The sequence below is a fragment of the Eumetopias jubatus genome, unplaced genomic scaffold (genome assembly GCF_037043125.1).
Source record: "Eumetopias jubatus isolate StellerSeaLion01/CBP00866 unplaced genomic scaffold, mEumJub1_p1.0 scaffold_2, whole genome shotgun sequence".
Lineage (NCBI taxonomy): Eukaryota > Metazoa > Chordata > Mammalia > Carnivora > Otariidae > Eumetopias > Eumetopias jubatus.
The window spans coordinates 84,281,944-84,304,597 of record NW_028274808.1 but is presented as its reverse complement, the minus strand read 5'-3'; the positions used below and the strand labels follow the sequence as shown (position 1 = coordinate 84,304,597).

The 22,654-nt window shown below is 38.0% G+C and overlaps 1 protein-coding gene across 8 annotated transcripts in view; it reads right to left on the bottom strand.

Annotated features, from left to right (window-relative positions):
- INPP4B (inositol polyphosphate-4-phosphatase type II B) overlaps positions 1-22,654 on the bottom strand; it is an 842,030-nt gene that overhangs the window by 105,187 nt on the left and 714,189 nt on the right. For all 8 annotated transcript variants that reach the window (XR_003608999.2, XM_028102335.2, XM_028102336.2 and 5 more), the window contains 5 exons: positions 14,724-14,896; positions 13,777-13,900; positions 12,684-12,801; positions 7,860-8,000; positions 3,220-3,317 (listed from right to left, as the gene is read on the bottom strand). Coding sequence is in view for 7 of the 8 variants with exons in the window: in XM_028102335.2 (XP_027958136.1) it covers positions 3,220-3,317; positions 7,860-8,000; positions 12,684-12,801; positions 13,777-13,900; positions 14,724-14,896 (654 nt within the window). In the remaining variant the exon portion in view is untranslated. The remainder of the gene's footprint in view (positions 1-3,219; positions 3,318-7,859; positions 8,001-12,683; positions 12,802-13,776; positions 13,901-14,723; positions 14,897-22,654) is intronic.

Genomic DNA, 22,654 nt, shown 5'->3' with positions numbered 1-22,654 from the left:
TCCTTCTTCCCTCTGGAGTAAAGTTCTATGTCTGTATCATATGGGAGGCATAGTCCTATGCTCTTTCTTGGGGCCCCTCATGGGTTTTCTGGCTAGATCCAGGGGCCCTATCATTGAGCCCATCTGTAGAACATCTAGGCAGGGTGCAGAGCAGATCCTTAGCCCCTCGCGACTGTCCTGTAATTTCAACATCTTAAAAATTTTCATTTCTCTTGGAAAATGAAACTAAAAAGAAACAAAGGAGAAAAACCCTCTTCTTTGATTCTACTGATTTCAGCATTTTCATTCTTTGTAAGTCACTGTAAACTTTCCTGGGAGGGTGGCTTTCGCTCTGGCTGTCTGCTTATACAACACAAGTTCTCTTCTTAAATGACTTTGATGTGGTTCCATTCCATGTTTTTATGTAAACGACTCCATGGAATGTCATCAATGCTCATAACCACCAAATCCAACAGCTTCTCTTGAATCTTTTTCTCTTCATCACATTTGTTAATTCTTGTTTACCTTGTCTTGGCTGAAATCCTTCTCATTTAACTATAGCAATGTTTGATGACCCCTAATCTCTAACAATTTCCCATTTTTTGTGGGTTCTTTAATCCTTCTTTCCTCATACTTATGGATAGTCTCCTATCATGTATGTTTTCTCAAATCAGCTGAAATGGATTTATTCATTCAATCCTAATATCACAAAAGTAGGGGACATCCCTTAAGGTAAAAAAAAAAAAATTCTTTCGGGAAGAAAGGGAAAGTTTTTTACTTCAAAAACATATAGATTTCAACTATTTAATTCATAAATCATAAAGAAAGAGTTAGTAAATTAATGGACAGCACATCCAAAATGGATTAATAAGTGAAAGTCATTGAGTTTAGAGGATAAATTTATCCTCTTAACATTGACACAAATTATCCCTTAATTTCACTGTGAAAGAAACATAATAGATTATATGGATTATGGGTATGATCCAGCATGGTAATTTTTCCCTCCTTTACAAATAGTTTAACCTCTATTCACACTGTTAATAAAGCTTTATAGTTTCTTCCTGGAGTGCAGTGCAACTCAAATGATGCTTTGGGCTACAATATTTATGCATGAGGTATAACCCTACATATGTCAGTATAATAACACAGATCAGGTTTGGACTTTTGTTATGGAAAACAACCAAAGTAATATCATAAAATTCTGTGCCAAGTCTATGACAGTGTTGTCTCAAAAATATGTTGACATAATAGGAAATAAAGTATCAGGAAAAACTCAGTGTGTTAAAACAACTGTCCAACTAATGGAATACAATTGGTTTGATGCAAAAGTCTACTCTATTTTCAAGGATGAAGTATATTTACAAGTTGTAAACACACTTAGTTATATTTAATTAGCAGAATATTATATAAGGTTTTTTAAACTTTTGTTCTTAGGAAGAGTTTAAATGACTTGAATGTAGGGAGTTTTTTGTTTTTTTTTTTTAATGTAGAGATTTTTCATATCTCAGGCAATAACTCATGACTTATACATATTTCTTTTTAAGATGACATAATTGTTTAATATATAATACTGAAGTCCTTCACAGACTTTGCCAACAACCTACTTTTAAATATAATATATAATTTGAGTAACGATGGCATATCATTGGTTCACAAAAATTAGTATGGATTAGAAATCATGTGGAAGGTTTATTAAAACACAGATTACAGGGCAAACTCAATAGATCTGCAGAGAGGCTTGAGAATTTGCATTGCTACCAGGTTCCCAGGTGATGTTGATTCTGCTGGTCCCATGACCATACCTTGAAAGGACTGGTAGAAATAGAGTTGTTTATAAGAATTCTGAGAATTACTTCCATCCAAATTTTAGGTCACTTGTAAAAAAATTATCTACCACATCCAAGTTAAAATAAAACTTTTTTCATTAGTTACTAATGCAGAATAGTTTTGTTTATATTATTAACTTTTTAAGTAATTAAATTTAGAATTCACAAGCACACTGGCTGCCAAGAAGTCTCTCTGCACTTAACTTCATTTTGGCATAAAAATAATATTTTATGTGAAATAAAATAATATAAAAACCACAAGCAGAAAAAAAAAACCTGCAGGTGAAGTTTTCTAACTATCCACACTTGAACTTGCATATACCATTGTAATATTTTGATGCAAGATTCATTGGTTTATGAAAAGTCCTAAACACTCTGCCACTGAAGGTATTTCAGATTAAGTTCAGATCAGTGAACAAATTGCCAGTGAGTAGATGACAGGTAGACTTTTATTACAGCTTTTGGTTAAAATATGAAAATATTTACTACTTTATTAAAACCAAGTTTCTTATCATTGTAAATATCTCAATATTTCAACATATTTATATTGCTTATCGATGAACTCTAAACACATTTTTGATTCTCTGGTTTTGAACTGCTCAAATGTTATGTGCTTAATTTTGTGGAAAAAAGAACTGAACAATGACCTAAAAAAAAAATTTTCCGAAGTGTAAAATACCTTTCTATAGGCTTGGATGCCTTAACAGTTTCATATAAATATCGCAATCACTATATTCAATAAATTATTCCTTCTTCCATATCACTTTTTATTAGCTGTATCAACTTGTATTCTATCTGATTTTCTCCTTGTATATGTGCAATCTATCTGATACAGATTCTAAATCAGAAAGTTAAAATACTTATTAAAGTCTTTTACATGGTTAAGAATTATATAAAATTTTTACCAGACTCAATTGAGATTTCCAAGTAGAAGTTCCTTATTTTTAGATTTTTGGTTTTTTCAGTGGCACTGAAATTAATGTCCTAGCATGAGCAACAGGACATCAAGAGCGCAATCAAGGCAGTAAAGGCAGGTGTCAGCCATGCCACCTTGGCAATCCTTGGTTCAGATAATTTCAGAGTTGCTCTCCCATCCTTACCCCATGCGTCTTTCTCATTGACCTCTATGTCTGACCTGTCCTGAGAATTTATAATCAAGAAATTATTATTGTTGGGCGCCTGGGTGGCTCAGTCGGTTAAGCGACTGCCTTCGGCTCGGGTCATGATCCTGGAGTCTGGGGATCGAGTCCCACATCGGGCTCCCTGCTCGGCAGGGAGTCTGATTCTCCCTCTGACCCTCCCTCCTCTCGTGCTCTCTCTCTCTATCTTATTCTCTCTCTCAAATAAATAAATAAATAAATCTTTTTTAAAAAAAGAAATTATTATTGTCGCTTTCTGAAACTGGCATACTTACAATCAGGTGGCATCTTTTCTATAAATGTCATGTAATATTCTTTTAGAAGTTCAAAATTTTCCTGATTAATACTTTCCTGCAAAGAGACATCGCCAAACCTAAAAAACAGAACAAAGAACACAATTAGAGGTTATAAAGAAGGTCCTGAAAGCAACACTTTTTACCTCTCCTTTTTAGGTAGACAGCAAGAGTTTCCCTAAAGGAGTCTTTTTCTTAAGCGACATTGCACAGTGGTTATTTAAACACTTTCCAGTCTCCACTGGCCCTGACCCCACCAATCCCTTTTCACACACCAAACTATTTTCACAATCATCAAATGCAAACTGGATGAAAAACCTAATCTATAACACCAGCTCCTGTGCTTGTGCATAGTTGTTATGTAGTTAATGTGAGGTTCCCCGCCCCTGCAGGGCTGTATTTCTAAAGTGAAAAAAACCCCGCCTCTTCTTTTTCATTCCTCGAATCTTCCTCTTCACTCATGACAGCTGGAGGAGGGTCCTGAACATCAAAAGCAGACACTCGGCTGCATACAGTCTTGTGTCCACTGTCAGTTGCTGTAGGCACATGTAGACCCCTACAATCTCTAGAGAGTGGTTTACTTCTGTCAACACTTCTTTTTCTATTTTTTTTTTTTTTAGAGAGGGAGGGAGAGGGGAGGGAGAGAGAGACAGAGACAGAGACAGAGAGAGAGACAGGGGAGGGGCAGAAAGAGAAGGAGAGAGAAAATCTCAAGCAGGCTCCACACCCAGCACGGAGCCCAATGCGGGGTTCACTCTGATGCCCGAGGGTCATGACCTGAGCCAAAATCAAGAGTAAGACGTTTAACCAACTGAGCCACCCAGGCGCCCCCAACATTAATTTTCTGTCCACACCATGAAGGCTGACAGCCTCTGTATTGGTGCTCTTCTGCCTCTTCACCACAAAACTCTACCTGTGTATCACTAACCTTGTGTTTTCTTTAAGCATTTTCCAGATTTAAACTTATGGTCAAGGTGTGCCTCTATAAAAGGATCATATGTAAATGGCTTCTAATATGTATCTCCATCCAAATCTGTATTTCTAGATATCAGCTGAAAAGTTCAGTGTGAATTATCCCACCCCATTTCAAACGCAACATAAGCCCAAACTGAAACCACCTCCTCCTTTTGTTTAGAATTAAACAGGTCCCCAATATTCTGCATTAACTCAGGTTAAAGTCTAGGCACTCTTTTGGATTTCTTCCCTTTTTGCCACCCCATTCACTATTCATTGATCTTTTCACATGTCTGGCAGACTTTCCTTCTTTTTCTTTAACACTGTCATTATATATTAGGCGTTTAAGTATATCCACTCTAGACTGGATATAGAGCCTCCCAAATACCCTAGCACTGTGCCTTCAGTCTCCTTCCCTTCCAGTCTACCCTCTACACCATGGTCAGATCATTCATTCATTCAACAAATATTTATTTAACATTGACTATGTGCCAGGAGCTGCATGTGCAATAAATGAAATGTTGGAGAAGTGATTCTGATACCTTTCTTCACATCAGCTTACTAAGCTTCACTGCTTCTCCTCTCTCTGTAATGACCAAGTCTAATCTCCTTAGTTTCACATCTAACTTCTCCACAAAGGCTTCCAAAAACCCTTGTGGGAATGTAGTTACCCTCTTCTCCCTCACCAGCAGCATATTGATGCCTTTGGGACTTTCTACATGCTATTTTCCCTCTAACTAGAATGTCTTATCTTCCTTGTCTGCTTGATCAATTCATCCTTCAGGCTTTATGAGAGGCTCATCTACTCCATGAAAGCTCCCTGATGAATTCCTCTCCCATCTGTGAATCACTTCCTTTCCTCCATTATTTCTGCCCCTTCCACATCTTTGCCTATTGCATGAGTCAAACTGTAACGTATTATTTGTTGATCTGGCTTCCTTATGGGATGGTAAGTTTTTTTTAGGACAGGGATCATATCCATTTATCTTGTTACACTGCATGCTCCCTGTGTCCCACAGCTTGACAGAGTAGTGCCTGGTGCAAGGTCAGTGTTCAATATCTATACTGAGTTAAACTTGGAGAATAGGAATGTAGAACCAGGAAAATCTACAGGACAGTTTCTCTAAACTCTGAAATATACTCTTAAAACTTTTTCAGAGATTATAATCAAAAGGTATTTTAAAAATATTATCCTTGCTGAAGTAACGTCATTGTTATGGATTACATGTTTGTGTCCTCCCCCCAAAATCACATTTTGAAGCCCCAACCTCCAGTGGCTATGTTTGGAGATGAAGCCTCTAAAGAAGTAACTAAAGGTCATGAGAGTGGGGCCCTAATGCAGTAGGATTAGTGTGTCCTTATAAAAAGAGACACCAGAGAGCTCGCTATCTCTGTGTATACAAAAAAGAAGTCAAGTGAGCACACAGAGAAAAACTCAAAGAGAGCTCTCACCAGAAACTAAATTGGCTAGAACTTTGGCCTTGGAATTCTCAGCCTCTGGTACTATGAGCTATACATTTCTGTTGTTTAAGCCACCTAGTCTGATGTATTTTGTTAAGGTAACCCAGAGTAATTAGTACTAAATTAAGAACGGATACACATAACATACATTTTGGCAATGGGTAAATATGTAGTAAAATATTACAACTGGATTACATAGCATACCTAACTTATACACGTTGCCCGGTAAAGCTCAAAATTCAGAATCAGAGAAATAAGGTTCAGAGAACAGAGAGGAAGTGATATACTCAGATCAGTAGTTGGCTGATATCAGAGTGCCAGCCTTCCTGCTTCTCTTTGAATTTTTTTCCACTTTGCCATTTTGTCTCCTTTTCAAGTCTTAAGTGTCTTTATAGCTTCCAGATAGGAAAAAAAAAAGTATATACACACACAGACACATAGATAGAATATGCCAGAGAGAGAAGAGAAAAGGAAAGGAAGGGACCTTTTGTTTTTTATATTTATTTATTTATTCATTCATTTATTTTTTCCTGAGAGAGTACTAGTGGGGGGAGGGGCAGAAGGAGAGGGAGAGAGAGAGAATCTTAAGTAGGCTCCGCGCTCAGCATGGAGCCTGACACAGGGCTCAGTCCCACAACCCTGAGATCATGACCTGAGCCGAAATCAAGAGTCAGAGGCTTAAATGACTGAGCCACCCAGGCGCCCCATGAGAAGGGATTTTTTAAAATAAAATGACTGACAAATGAAACAGTCACAATGACATAAATGATGCAATCTAACCTAGTTTAGAGGGCTTGAAAATACAATGGTAACTACAATGCTAACTCTTCCTTGAAAAGTCTGTAAATGGGGACTCTCATGTCTCTTTCAAGACCACACTCACAGGCCTTAACTTATTAAGTCAAACCCAAAACACTCTGTAATCTAGTATATTAAAGAAGAGACAATTAATTGAAAGTACTGTGCTGTTTTTTTTCCTCCAAATTGACCAATTTATGTTCATAAATATCATTTACCTCAACCATTGGACTTGCTGTGAGGCACATATGTTCGGATGACTGGACTATAATCTCACTTTAGGTATTGATGTGGAAAAGTGCTCAATGATTAAAGTAAACTTCTTGTACAACACAGTGAATAAAATAATATTCTGATTTATGCATACTATAAGAAAAGAGATTTATGGCTTCTACACAATTTGAAATTAAACATGAAATACAAAGGTGCCCCCTAATTTTGTAACTGACAAGTGAGAATTATGAAAACCTATGCTGTCCAGGAAATACCTTTTGGATAAGAGGGAGAGAAGGAAAAACCACTGGAAGAGAATAGATAAAAACAGGCACCTTGACCATCACTGAAATTCAGGAGGACATAACTGTAGTGGCATTTTTAATTTAGTAAAAGACATCGGTACAGATTTAACACAGACTTATCAAGTCATGGCAAAGAATATGTTGGGCGCTTTTTAACTGATACCTATGGGGGAAGGACACATTTGGAGAGTGAATTATGGACAAGAAGCATTTTAAATACGGAAGACTATCAAACTCTCCAAAAGGTCTGCCCATCTTCTCCAGCCAGGCCTCACAGCAGGATAGCGACTTCTTTCTCCAGAATCTCTTAAAAATGTATTCTATGAACTTTAAGTCTTATTCACATTTTCAATAATCTCTACAATTGAACCATGTAAGATACAAAAAAGTGTTTTTGACAGTAACTCACAGGACTGTGTACAATCGTCTGTTGTTTGACTAAGCAGGTTATTATGAAAAGATGTGCTAACCTCCCCCAGTAACAACTATTGTTGTAAATAAAAGGGAAAAATAACAGTGTTTTAGGTCCAGAAAAGTTTGGCCCAATCGGCTGAGTTTACAATGCTGAAATACATATGAATGTAAACGATGCTAAAATTGGGTACACACACGCGGTATTTGGAACTGTGAAGAAAGTTAATCCATGTAAATAATTTGGCATTGGCATCAATATTTTCCTCGTTCCTTTGCCGCGTTTAAATTTGATGTGGGCCAGGAATCCTGAAATATGAATATTTCTCTTTGCCATCTCGAATGACTTGGTATGATAAAAAGGAAAATGTACCTATGAGTCTATCTGAGTTTCGTGTGCAGGAGCTTAGGGAATCGCTCAGCATACCCATAACAGTGGAAAAGAACAACTGAAGTGTCAATTTTCTACCTGAAGCTTACCTCTCAGCAAGAGTTTGTTGTTCATTGATTCCAACATTAAAAAGTACTGGATACACATGGAGCAATTGTCCCTCTTTAATCTGCAAAGGCAGTGCCTCAAACATCTGAGCTGGAAGCTTCACTTCCACCACGTAATGTTCCCTGAGGACAGCGGAGGACAAAGAGAAGAAGCTTATTTCATTCATTGTTACGTTAGAGTCACTGGAAAGAAACAAACAGTTGGAATATAGAGCTGATTTAGGTTGTTGGCTGCTATTTGCTTATTTTCTGTTATTAATTCATTGGGGTATCATTTTGTTCACTTCACTATTAAATTACCTGGCATAAAGAACTATTTACAGTTTTAAAAATGTTTCTCCATTACTCTGAGTTCCTTTAGGAAAGGAAGAATGTTTAGTTCATTTGTATACCAGGGCCACGTGCATAAGAGACTCAGTATTTATTTTCTTGATTTACTCATTTTTAAAACCCAGTCAGTCTCAAGAATAAGAAAAGTAATTTAATGATGGATTTTTCAATATAGGGACACTAACAAACCAAATCATTTAGGATACTTTTGAGCAGGGCCTGATTGTTACTATTATTGATGAACCTCCTTGTTTGTGATGTCCTGATGGAAATGGAATGATTTCATTACTTAAGATGTAACCTTTGGGGGTTTCTGATCATTTTTGCAACATTAGCATATCACAGGAACAGCTTTTTTTCATTGGAAATTTCCATTAAAAATTACCCCTAATGTTCAGTGCTGAAAATTTAAGTTAGGATTCACAGAGCATGGTCAACAAGAAGAGCTGCTTGTACATTTTTAAACTTGATATCTTTTTTTTAAAGATTTTTTATTTTTTATTTGACAGAGAGAGAGAGAGCACAAGCAGGGGGAGCAGCAGGCAGAGGGAGAGGGAGAAGCAGGCTCCTCGCTGAGCAGAGAGCCAGACATGGGACTCGATCCCAGAACCCCGGGATCATGACATCAGCCACAGGCAGCTGCTTAACTGACTGAGCCACCCAGGTGCCCCTAAACTTGACATCTCCTGATGCGGTGTGAACTGAGTATTGAAATGTAGAGAGTTTTGCTCAGAATTTATGAACATCCATGTTTCTAGAGCTATATATAGTGCTGGGATTGTAATACATGTTATTGGGAAAAGAAGCACCAGACAATTAGTGAGTCTCTTTGTAAAAATATTTTTAGTTTTCTAGTATAACCATACTGACACATACTCCTCCGGATGATGGACTCAGATTTGTTTCTTACCTGAGCTTCGAACCAGAGAACTAGGAAATACCATGAATCCAGCAAGCAGGGGTGTGAGCACTACCCTCAGATGAATGGACACATTATTTTTCTTTTTCAAATTGCTCTCAGTGCCCTTTACAAAAGCCTGGCTGACAGGGCTGATGTTTATTTATTTCAAGTCTTTCAAGAATATGAGAAGAATTAATGAGTCTGTCCATGTGTAAAGGTTGCTCTGAAGGTGAAACATTTTATAATGTTTTACGGTAACTTTTTGTCAGCTTTATTAAAATAGAACCAGCATAAACTCATGCATTTTAAGTGCATAGTTCAGAGTCTTAGCAAATTGATAGACTTGTGCAATCCTGACTATACTCCAGTTTCAGAACGCTTCCATCACCTTAAAAACAATCCCTCATACCTGTTTGCATTCACACCCCAATCCCACCACCAGCCCTGGGAAACCACTGATCTATTTTCTGTCTCGGCAGATTTTACTTTTTTACCTATTTCACATAAACAGAATCATATAGTATGCAGGCTTTTGTATCTAGCATTTTTCATTTAGTGTGATGACTTTGAAGTCATTATGTTGTAGCATGTATTGGCAGTTTATTCCTTTTTATTCCTATTTATAGCATTCTGTTGTGTAGATATACCACATTTTGCCTATGTACTCACAAGCTGATGGCTACTTGGCATAGTTTGCAATTTGGACTATTATGAATAATGCCATCGACATTCATACATTAGTTTTTCTGTGGACATATGATTTCATTTTCTCTTAGGTATATATACCTAAGGGTCATATAGTACTTTTAGGTTTAACTTTTTAAGAAACTGCTAAACTGTTTCCAAAGTGGCAGCACCACTCTACATGCCCACCAGCAATGTATGAGGGTTCTAGGTTTTCCACATCCTCACGAACACTTGTTATTGTCTGACTTTTTGATTATGACGATTTCCATTGTGAGCGAAGTGGTATCTAACAGTGGTTTTAATTTGCATTCTCCTAATGCCTGATGGCGCTGACCATATTTCCATGGGCATATAAGCCACTCATATATCTTATCTGGCAAAATATCTATTCAAATGCTTTGCCGATTTTTAAATTAGGCTTTTGTCTCAAATTACTGAGTTGTAAGATTTCTTTATATATTCTGGATGTAAGCCTTTTATTAGATCAATGATTTGTATTTATTTTCCCAATCAGCTTGCATTTTCATTTACTTAATGATATAATGATATTTTTGCTCCTTAAAAGTTTATAATTTTGATTAAATCCTATTTATGGAATTGTGTATTTTATGAATCTAGAATTTTGGGTCGTATCTAAGAAATCTTTCCCTAACCCAAATTACAAATATTTTCTCCTATAAGTTTCATAGTTTTAGCTCTTACATTTAGACCAATGATCCATTGTGAGTTAGTTTTGTGTATGGCATAAATTGAGGTTCTAAATGACTTTTCCTGCGTATGGATACCAATTGTCACAGCGACAGTTTTTGAAAAGACTCTGCATTCTCCGTTGAATGACTTTGGCACCTTTGTCAAAAATCAATTGACCCTAAAGGTAATAGTTTACATCTGGGCTCTCAAGTCTGTTCCATTGATCTGTATGTGTATACTTATGCCAGTACCAGAGGGTCTCCATTATTGTGGTTTTATATTAAGTTTTGAAATCAGAAAGTGTAAGTCTTCTTTTGTCCTTCTATAAAATTGTTTTTGGAATTCTGGGTCCTTTGCATTTCCATACAAATTTTAGGTTTAGCTTGCCAATTTCTGCACAAAAGACTACTGGGATTTAGCAAGCAATTGCTCTGAATCTATAGATCGGTTTGTGGAGAACTGCCATCTAAACAATATCAAGTACCCTAATCTGGGAACACGGACTGTCTTTCTGTTTATTGGATCTTATTAATTTCTCCAAGCACGATTTTGTGTGTTCTGTGTACAATTCTTAGAGTACTTTGTTAAATCTGGTCTGATGTAATTATTCTTTTTGACGCTATTGTGAACGAAATTGTTATCTAAATCACCACTGTTTCCAACAACTTTTCAGGAGTGTGTTTTTTTCTGCTTTCCAATCCAAATCAAGTCAGCCCCCTCTGGAAGTGAAACTGCTGGTCTCTTCAGCCTGTTGTTACCCCAGTAATACTGCTCTGACCAAGCTGGGTTTTAGGGAAGCAACTCTGGGCAGGAGTGCCGTGGACACCATGTGCCTTAACCAATGTCCACTGGTTTTTCATTAATAAGTATTTGTAAGTTTGTGTGCACATTTGACTTATTTCCTTCGTCTCAAGATGGCTGTTTTGGGGAATTCTGTCCAATTGCAATGTTGCCGTTTGGAGAGAGGGTTTGCCAGACTGCTCACTTTGGCATATTCTGTGAGTTCTACTCACATCTGATTTGTAACTTTTGAATTTAGAAACAGCCTGCAAACTCCCTCAGAAAAAGCATCCATACTCTACTATACCAAATGGCCTGAGAAACTTCCTGTATCAATTGTGATAGAAGTATCAGTTTCCCACTTTTGATAATCCCCACTTTTGATAATACAGAGTGGTACTATTTTCCAGGTGTGTATATGGGCAATTTTATTCTTTCTTCCAGTACATGGAAAATTAAGCACTAGCTCACAGATGAAATATTTAGTTTTATGAGGTTATTTTTTCTTGATGTATATGAAATAGTCACTTTTCATTCAATCATGTTTCTCTGAGCATCCTTCATACAAAGTTTAAAATAACCATCATATGTTTACTATACACAAGAAAGCAAGTTTAGTTTGAACTTTTATCCTTACTTTCTTCTCCATCTCTCTCCAGCATGAAAAGGGCTTTCTCTTTAGCACATTCATAGTTTTTCATTGTGATCTAAGAATGTTTCAAATTTCATATGTCCTCATGTAGCATTTAAAAGCGCGAATGTCAGAATGGTTACAATTTGGTGGATTTCTGACTGAAATGATTTACCATAGGCTGTAACTCTTCTGTTGGAGGTCTATTCTATGCTCCATCATTTTTCTTAATTATTTCTGATATTTTGCCCATCATTCACTGACCTTCAAAGCTATTTATTTAAAACCATTCTCGGAAATTTCAGTCTCTGGGTGAATTGTCAAAAATAATTAAGAAAAATGGTATATGTCCCTGACACAGAAATAGATCTTTTCTAAAATGTTGCTGCTTTCAACAGAATTTAATATAAAGTCATTTCAAGAATTATGACGCCATTAACCAAATTATTCCAGCAAAAGTAAAAACACCCAGAGCTTTGGACTAGATAGTAATAAAGAGAAAAATGTTCTTCTCACGCCTACTATTCTTTTGAATGCCTCATATTTCATGGGGGAGCATTACCATGCTCACCTCACTACCATACAAATATATAAATATTCATGAGCCTTCTAGAAGTTTTTCAAGATCTTCCCCATTATGTCACTTACATTCATTTCTCCACCAAACAGGGAAAAAGGAACAAAAGAAAATTTTCCAAACCAAACCTTAATTTTCCTTGGCTCCTTTATAAGGAGTTAAGACAAATATCTAACAAAGCTTGGTCTCAAGGAAATGGGTGCCACTTACCGCCTTCCTGTTATAACTGGCAAGACATCATTGGATTTGGCTTCAATTATTTTAAATGCGACTTTCTTCAAATCTGAAATGCCAACAGCCATGTCCTCTAGCATTCCGATTTCATCACCTACACAGGGGAAAAGGAAGATTGTTACAAACATACTATTTAAAGAAAATGTCATTTGGTACTACATCTCCCTGCTGGGATTTGTTTTAGCATTTTAGTGAATGAGTTTCTGAATGCAGTGAATATATTCTAAACACTTTTCCTCAGAGGCTGAAGGTTTTCACCAGTGAAATAAGAACCATTTCAGTGGACTCCAGCAGTCCAAGTACCCTTGGAGGGAAAGAATGTATACATTTGCTGGAAGGCTACAGAGAAGTGTTAACTCCTTTATGAAACAGAGTATCACGTAGCTTTCTTTCCACTGATAGGCGTGATATTTGATTTCTAGAAATAGAGATAGAGCTACACTATCCAATAGAAATATAATGCAGGTCACATAAATAATTTTAAATTTCCTGGTAGCCATATTTTTAATAGAGTAAAATTTATAAAGGTGAAATTAATATTAATAATGTATTTTACTCTAACCCAATATACCCAAATATCATTTCAATTATAAATCAATGTAAAATTATTAATTTTTAATATAAAACTAGTTTTTACTAGTCTTTGAAATCTGGTGTGCATGTTTAGTACATATTGATTTGGACTAGACACATTTCAAGTGCTCAATAGGCACACCAGGCTATGTATTAAATAGAGCAGTTCTAGACATTAGAGAGTTGGGACTTTAAAAATCCAGTCATTGAAACTATGTTGGCAGAGAGCCTTTTATATTAAAAAAGCCAGACGGCTGCTCAGGACTCCACTATTCATACTCCATGAAATAATCTATAATTCCATTTTCAAAACATAATGGGGCTAAGAATACAGTTACAAGGTGAATGAATGCAAAGAACTGAAAGTTACATGATTACTGTACTGCTTAGGTCATAAAGGTTTATTTTACATTTTTATGTTTAACGGCAGAATCTATGGATCAAATATCCTTATGAATGAGAATATGATTTTAACATGTACTAAAGCAATACTCACTATATGTACTTAGTAGTCCTTCATATTGCACTATCAATCCCACTGTGTGAAGCTGCTGTAGGAAGCCAGGGTCATGCAAACTTGTGTGTAATTTGATGATAAAACCACAAACCAAACCAGCAAGCTAAGAAAAAAAAAGAAAAGTCATTGAAAAAATTGACTGGGGTCAGCAAACTTTAATTGAAAAATATTTAAGATTTCTGAGGCATCACGGATTTAATTAAAATTTTTCAAGTATGTGAAACATCCACGAACTAGCAGGGGACATGGACAGTTTGGTTAAAATATTCCCTTTCCTTTGTCTCCCTTCCTCCAGGCTTATGTCTATAAAACCATTTGTGGGTGTGGAGGCAGAAGGGAGAAGAAAGGGCCCCAGGACAGCCATTATGATGGAGACCAGCCTCGACGTCATGAGATAGGTTGGGTGAAGGCAATGGAGGTGGTCCTGTTAAATCTTGCCTTTAAGCATTACTGCCCTGCGAACTTATTTTATAGACAAACAAAACATGCAAGAGATCATTATGAGGCCCAGCCCTGTGATTCATTAGGGAGCTGTATAAATGGGAGATTGCAAACAGATCCCTTTTGCCAGTCCCAGCTGCCACCTCTGAGCAAGGCAGCCACCCCTTTCCTTCCACGGTGCTCTGTGTGGAGACCCCGGGGCATAATATGACGACAGGATGGGTGACCTTTTCCTCACTGACTCTCTGCACCGTGAAACAGACGTACATTTCAGAGACTTGGCCACCTCTCTGCAGAAATAAATCCTTAAGATCTCATGAGCTGTTTCCATTCAGCTCATATTTATTATGGACAAGGAGAACTGATATCAAAACTTTAAGCAAAGAATCCCTTTAAAAATGAAACTACCAGAAGAAGACCTCTACCATCGCCAAGGATACACATTAGCCACCCAGCCCCGTGCTGCGCTCCCAAGAGGCACCTACTGCTTGGCTGAAGACGATGTCCCTTCTGAGCGTCAGCATCAAGCACTGGGGCAAGCTGTATGCAAGTTCTTGAAGGAGCACGAACGTCAGGGACTGCTTGGCTCGGTTCACCACTTCTCCCATGCAGTCCTTCAGGGTAAGGATGAGGGGATATAGCTGTTCATACCAGTCCTCTGCAGGGAGGAAGGGGGTGTGAGAACAGTGGGACAGATGAAGGTCTTGGAGATTGGAACGAGTTTATTCCTCTTAGTCAAGGTGCACACATTACTAAGGCTTTACAATAATTCGATTTGAAGAGCTCTGATCCACATCTCTCCTCTGAACTCCGGATGTCTGCAGCCAGCTGCCTGCCGGATCTCTCTGCTGGGTATACTTACCATACGCACAGCAGATCTCCTTGGCGGGCTCACCTGCAGTCGGGAGACTGCCTGTGGCCTAGTGGGCGGTGTCACCAAACTCTTAGCATGTTGGAAACCAGTTTTCCTGGACTTCTACAGTCTTCACATTTGTTGGGACGTTGAATTCGTTCTACCATTATGGAACCCACCAGACATTCACCGTCCCCTTGCCCTCTGTCTTCATCATTTCTCAATACTCTCTGGATCAGTTACTATCCCTCCCCTTCTAGTCACGCCCTACTTGGACCCCTTCTCAGCGGTGTCCCCAGAGTCTCTGGAGGGGTCTTTCTAATCAGTTTGAATTTCATCCCATCGTTCACTCCCTCACTGCCCTACTTTAAACATTTTAAAAACACTAAAGCGTTCAGAATAAAGTCCAAAAACATAAAAGAGCCTCCATTACCTGAACTCTGCCTACTTATCTGATCTCACCTCTCAGAACAATCCTTACGTGCAGTCCTGAGTCTCAGGTGAACTGAACAATGTGTATTTCCCCATCTTGCTCCCACCCAGCCCTACCCCCACCTCATTTACCGAAGTCTGGGTGACTTACTTTTGTGCCCACAGTTCCTTGTTCTTACTGTTCGAGAACTATCCACACACTATTGGCTCTGCAAGAAAGGGAGCTCTCTGACAGCAGGGAATTTATGTTTTAATCCTTGAGCCTAGCATAGAGTCTAACATTTAGCAGATATTCAGTTTTAAGTGAATGAGTAAAGTTACAATAAGTATAACAAAAGTTTTTGGTTTTTATTTATTTTTATTTTTTTAAAGATTTTATTTATTTGAGAGAGACTTAGAGAGAGGGAGAGAGAGAGAACACAAGCAGGGGAAGCGGCAGGCAGAGGGAGAAGCAGGCTCCTCACTGAGCAGGGGGCGAGACGCGGGGCTCCATCCCAGGATCCTGGGATCATGACCTGAGCCTAAGGCAAGACGCTTAACTGAGCCACCCAGACGCCCCATAACAAAAGTTGTTAAAGATACAGACAAGTATGAAAAAATCAAGTTTTTGACAATTAAATAGGCGTTCTTCAAATCAGGATACAAAACAAACCGCCTGTGTTTTTTGTATGTCTGGATACCTGACTTGTTTCAATTACATAATCATGATGTTGGCCCATGATATGGAAAAAGTTATATTATATTTTATTTTATTTGGAAATCAAGGCCCTGATAAATGTCAAATACTATACTTTCCAGACTGTGTGACATTCCATTAACATATAAATAAATTAATAGTAGTATGACAAAGAAATTTAATAGAAATGAAAGTATGTTGGAAATTAATTATAATTCAGGATCTGAAATGATATGATCAACTCAGCACAAAAGTGAAAGCTTCACCATGAATGATGTAAAGGGTCAATAACCAGTTCAGACCTTGGAAGAGTTATAGGGAATGATAAAAAGAATCATAATCACTATTGTATCATATCTACTGTCACTTAGTTATTTTATGTTGTGTTGTAATAGACTAAATGAAATAAACCAAAATGGTTGAAAGAATAATTAATGACCCCAACCTAATAAAAAAATGTGCTCTCGTTAATACTTTATGTAAATGCTTATGTGATTCAACAATGCAAAATATGTTAGGAACATTATGAGTTATTATTTTAAAATACTGTAGAATTACGTGTTACCATAGGAATAAAAAAACTCTAGAGAAAGGGGAATACGATGAAGGCCTATTAAATCTGTAATCATTTAATGAAGGGCTCACTTGTGGGCAGCCTAGGATGAAATTTGAACAATGGTTCAATTTAAACAAGGCTGACTAATTATTAATTTTTATGTCATTAGTATATGTAAAAGGGCATATGAAGGTACATCAGACTTATTTTCAGAATAAAAGACACATCAGTAGACATCTAAAAGGAATATTCTTTATTCCTATTTTTTTCATATTTTCATTCTTCTAGCTCCCATTCTCTCCCACTCTATTATTCCCAATATGAATGTTTACATACATATATTGATTCACTGACACATACAGATATACACTAGGAAAACAAGTATTTCAATAAATTGACCCAGATTTACATCTTTGAAGAGAACAGACTGCAAAATGATTTTGTTTTGTGCTTAGGTCTGTAGAGCTCAGCTTCTCTTTAGAGACTTGGCCACCTCGCTGCAGAAATAAATCCTTAAGATCTCATAAGCTGTTTCCATTCAGCTCATATTTATTATGGATAAATAAAATAAAGCTTGTGTGCAGTAGGTGGCGCTGCCTTATTAGGCTGAACTAGAGCTAGGTTGTCACTATTCCATTCAAGTACCTCATCTATATGGTTTTACGCATAGCGTGTGTGGGTTGTTTAGGCACCTTGCATCATACTCTGTGTCAAGAGATCAGTAACCTGGTCAAGGGTGTGATATGCTCTTCCTAATTAGAAAGTGGAAAATTAACTTAAGGGTACACTTACTTCTCTTGAAAGACACTCAGTGACAGCTAAAATTTAATATAGCTCTTGGTTTTTCTTGAAGATCTTTCTTTGCACATTTCTTCATTAGCACCAGGATAATTTCCTTACTCACTTACAAACCTATCCTCACACTTATTTAACCAGTTGATTCTTACCCATAAATTGCAATCATATCAAAAAAGGGAGCCTGATTTCTAGTCTTAATAGAATAAAACTGAAAGCCTGGGAAAAAAATACACTGATATTTTAAAACTAGGAGCATCGTTAGCTGCTTGCCTAATGCTAACAGTACTCCAGTGTCTCCATTTACTACAATTATATATACTTTTTATGGCTAAAATTTAAGGCAGATGACAGTATAATAAAACATTAATTCTAAACAAGAAAAATACAAGTTTGTGAGTGAGGTAGAATGCCTTAAATATAGTAGGAAGCTTCCTATAGAAAAGTATAAGTGAGAAAGGTAACATTACATTTTTTTTTTCCGGCCAAGAAACAATTTAAGTTCAGCAGATACAGAAAAAACTGCACTGGCAAATGCAAATTGCAATGACTACAGGTTCTGGTCCCTGTTAATATTCACTCACTGTAAATCTCAGGTTCTCAAATAAACACAATGGTGTACGACAGGCCAAAGAAAGGCTGGAGTCAGTTCATAAATGGGCTTTTTGCTTCAGTGAGCATCCCAAATCATTCTCACAAAGGAAGAGTAAATGCTTTAGTTTTCTCCTCAAAAATATTTTTGGGAAAAGAAAAGTTACAGCTCTTGACAGTCTTAAGACCATTGTCACTTCCCCCTCACCTTCCTGCCTCTCCCTACTTCACAATTTCCACTTTGTTCTCATGATAAAGCCCATTTTCTGGCAGGGATGAAGCGGTGTTCATTCCGGGCTATCTGGTCAAAATAAGAAGCCTGAAATGCACACATCCACTTTTCTGAGTTTAATTTCTTCAAATTTCAACTAAGATTTTATACAACACACATACACACACACACACACACACACAGAGACACATACACACACACCCAATGAAGCTAGGTGGCTAGGGGCTCACCACTATATAGTCACTGCACCAACACCTCTCTCTGGGAGCTAGCCGGCTCAGCAGACACTTAAGTGCCCACATCCTCGATTCTATCCCTCTGGCCTCCTTTCAGTGACAGAGGGAAATATAAAGAGAATGTTTTAGTGTCTCTATAAAAACTTGCTGAAACTCCTTAACCCTGAGACCAACAAGCAGAGTCTTTCCTCAGGAAAACATAAAATGCATGCGGCTTGGCTGAGCTTTTCCTGAGCTTTGTGAAGTGTGCTGGAAGCCATCCAAGCAGAGCCTGTTTTCCAGCCCTTTACTTGCTTCTATAATATATTCAAGTGACGCTCACTGAAGGATTCAAAGAACGACTGCCAGGTGCCCCCCTCACCCCCTCCATATGCCATCTATTTCCTGTACAGGATGTTCACGTCCTCCGAGCTCAATGGCTCTTATGTTACTCAGGAGGAAAATGAAAGAGCCAAATACCAACCAACTGCAGCAGAGCAGAATGCTTTCTTTCCAATTTCTGAGCCATTTTCGTCTCAGGTGTTTGGTCTTCTTTGCTCGTTTAAAATAATTAACTCCACACAAGCTTGTAGCCATTGTTATTTTTGTTATCACAACTTTTCAGACACAGAAGAAAAGAAAAGCTAAAAGATTGTATACCCATTAAACTTTACGCAAAGAGATAAGAGAAGAAATGAGCCCAGCTTTTAGGATTCACCTCAGTGAAGAAGATGCTCAACTGTGAAGCTAAACAATTACAATGGCCTCTAAGGAGGGCAATAAAATCCCCAAGGTTGTGAGAACAGAGACCAAATGCGTAGCCAACAGGGCTTTGATACTGTGCTCAAACCTCAGGTCCCACAGAACTGGCGATGGGTTTGCAGTTGGGGGCTGATGGAGGCAGATTTTGCTATCCCTGCTCAGAGTCCTTGTTGCTTTGATGGGCCTATATCCTACATCAGCCCACACACTGCTATCTGGGTGCCCCTCTGAATGAAGGCCCTGTCCTTCAGACACAGTCCTACAATCTGAATGTCATAACTGGGAGGGGTCATTCAATGATAAGGCTTCCCCTCCACATACTTCATAGCTAAACTCCTTTGTATAATACATGTGGCCGAATTTGGTCATAGATTTTGGACACCTGCCCACTGCCTCCAAGTATCTGGACATACTCCAGCATATAGGCTAATAAGATAATAGATGAATAATCAGGAAAAGAAAAGTACCCACTGAGGCCTGGCTGCCTAGAATGTCTTCACCAGCTACTCAGAATGCCCTCTGAGCCTTCCTAACCCCGTGGCCATCTTTATCATCCATCTCTTGGCTCTGATCTAGGAATCAAAAAATCAATCTGTATTTATATTACTCTAATAAATGCTAACCTGTCATCCTTTTATCACTTTCCCTCCTTTCTTCACTGCCATCATGAGAAACATAGTCATTCGTTAGTCAGAACCTTTTGGAAGTGAGTCTTATGGGTGACACTTATATTTCTAACTTGTGACTGCTACTCTCAAGAGGCTTAAAATATAGAAGGGAAAGTAAGAGGTGTAAAGTAATACCTACCATATAAGAGAGTCTGGTAAGTGCTATAAAAATTGGGACCGTGACAAAACAAGTTTAGAAGGAATAAGAGTTTAGAGGCAACAGAGTTCATCTCTGGTGAGAAGATCATATTCATTCACAGCTGTGTTGTTGACTGGACATTTGAAGGGAGTCCTGTGTGGATGGAGTTCAGGGAAGCTGCATGGCCTGCAGGTAGCTGAACACCCATAAAGCAAAGCTTTGTAGGAACAGTCTGGGAGGGGTGCATGGTTTGATGACATCAAGTCCCATAGGCAGATGCCATCAACTGACCAAAGGGTGCCGTATGGGGCCTGGAAGGGAGGAAGGGCTGATGTGACTGAAGGACTTGGACAAGGCAGGAGTACGGTGGAAATCATGTTGAGCCTGAAGCTATGGAGGAAAAAAAAACACAATAAAAAACCGTAGTGGGCAGTCATCATAGCAGGGAAAGGGAAAGAGGTTAAGTAGGGGTGGGAGGGAAACGAGAAGGTGCAGACTATGTGTGAGCAGAGCCAAAAGCTAAGAGGCAAGGTCAAATCCAGAAATAAAGGGTATTGGTAGGGCAAATAGAAGCAGGGTTTACGGACCCTGGAGGAAAGTTGCACAGAGAACAGACTGTGCCTTCAGAGCAGTTTAAGGCCCCAGGGGTATTCACACAAAGGATAGACATGAATCTTAAAATGTAATCATCGTAGTGTCCACTGAAATATGATCCAAGGTAAGTGACTGCTCTTGGCACCTTCCAGATGTATTAGAAATGAGTGTACTGCTCAACTCAAAACAAGCTGCTATGAGAACAAAGGCAACCTTTTCTTGTGTCAAGGGAACTTTGTTTGTTTAAATCCTGCCAGGCTAAGAACACAGTGTCATAAACCTTTCCAGTCTTGCTCTTAGAAAAATAGCAAAGGAAATGCATCAACCAATATCCTGGTTAAACTTCTCATTTTGTAGCACAAAGCTGAAAGCCTTAAGTAAATTCTGCTAAGACAGTTTCCAGGAACTAAATCCATTAATCAAACAAGCTCTGTGTTTGTTGTAGCACAGAAGTTTTGAATTGGGGGTTATAATGAACCTGGAGGAGTCACACACTCATATCCATTGGGCAAATTTTGCCTTTTGGCCTTAAAAAAAAAAAAAACCCTGTAATCTCAGGACTCTGGCCTACAAATATGCTGAGCATTTAAGAATAAGCTGCATAGGTCATAGATCACTGAGTGATCTGAAATCACCAATACATCTGCATGAGAGAGCTCCTGTCATTTAAATTTTGTGCAGTATCTAAGGTTGAGAAGACAGAAGGAGTGGATATGGAGTTGACTGAAGCCTGATTAGAGCACAGGAATCCAGAAAAGGGAAGAGGGGGATGCACTTCTATCCCAAAGTGAACAAGGCGAATATAGGAGTTTTCTAGTAAACTTCAAGGCCAGCAGAATATAGTGCGCCATTTTTAAAAATACTTCTACAAATGCAACAAAGACTCATGTAAATAGATTTAACCTATAAGTGCTGAAAAAGTAGGCAAGGGACCAAATACAATGTAAACAATGCTATTTCTCAGGGCATTCCATTCAATAATCATATGCCCCAGTGTGTTCCCACATGGGAAATGTGAATCTCTTTTTTTTCTATCTTGGTTTCACTGTGGGTGTGAGCATCACCAGATTTATGATAAAGTGAAGTAATTTTTCAAGTATAATTTATGAATACATGGCAATTCTTAGTTTTTGCCTAAGGTACAATTCCATAGTAAACCTTTAAGAGATATCTACAGGATTGATTTTTATAAAGTTATCTCATAATATCACTAATTAGTGTCTAATAAAACTTAGCATTTTGTTAAAAGGATAACAGCAAAAAATTATCTGTACAGATTAGTGATGCTTTTTCCTGGAAAGAACAGAAGCAGTGCAGCATAGTGGTTAGGAGAACAGGCTCTCAACTCAGACTAACGGGGTCAGAAGCCAGGCTCTGTCACTGGACCGGGCTTGATAGTGCACAAGTTTTTTCAACTTTCTACTTCTTCATCCATTAGATACATCGAATTATTCTTATGAGTGTTGCAAGAATTAAAAAATACAGGCAATATTTTTTAAAAGTTTCTGGCACATATTAAGCAACCCCAAAATGTTAGCTACTATCTTAAAAAATTACTACAATAATAAAGTAATTTTTATATGTCATCCAATGTCTGCCCACCTACTAACATTTGTTGCTTATGCTCCTCCTTCTTTCCTATTTCTGAAGATGAATTGTTTGTTCTCTAGCTAAGACCAGCTCCTCTCTCTGTATACCAGATCTCATCTCCTCTTACCTACTTAAAAGTATCACTCAACCAATTCTCTCCCCTTCTTCCTCCATTTTTTCCTACAATATTTCCTTTGTTACTGGCGCATTCCCATTAGCACACAAACATGCCATTATATACTCATCTTTAGAAATGACCCCATCTGTCTTGACCCTATTTCCCTCTACAGCTTCCACCCTATTTCTCTGCTTC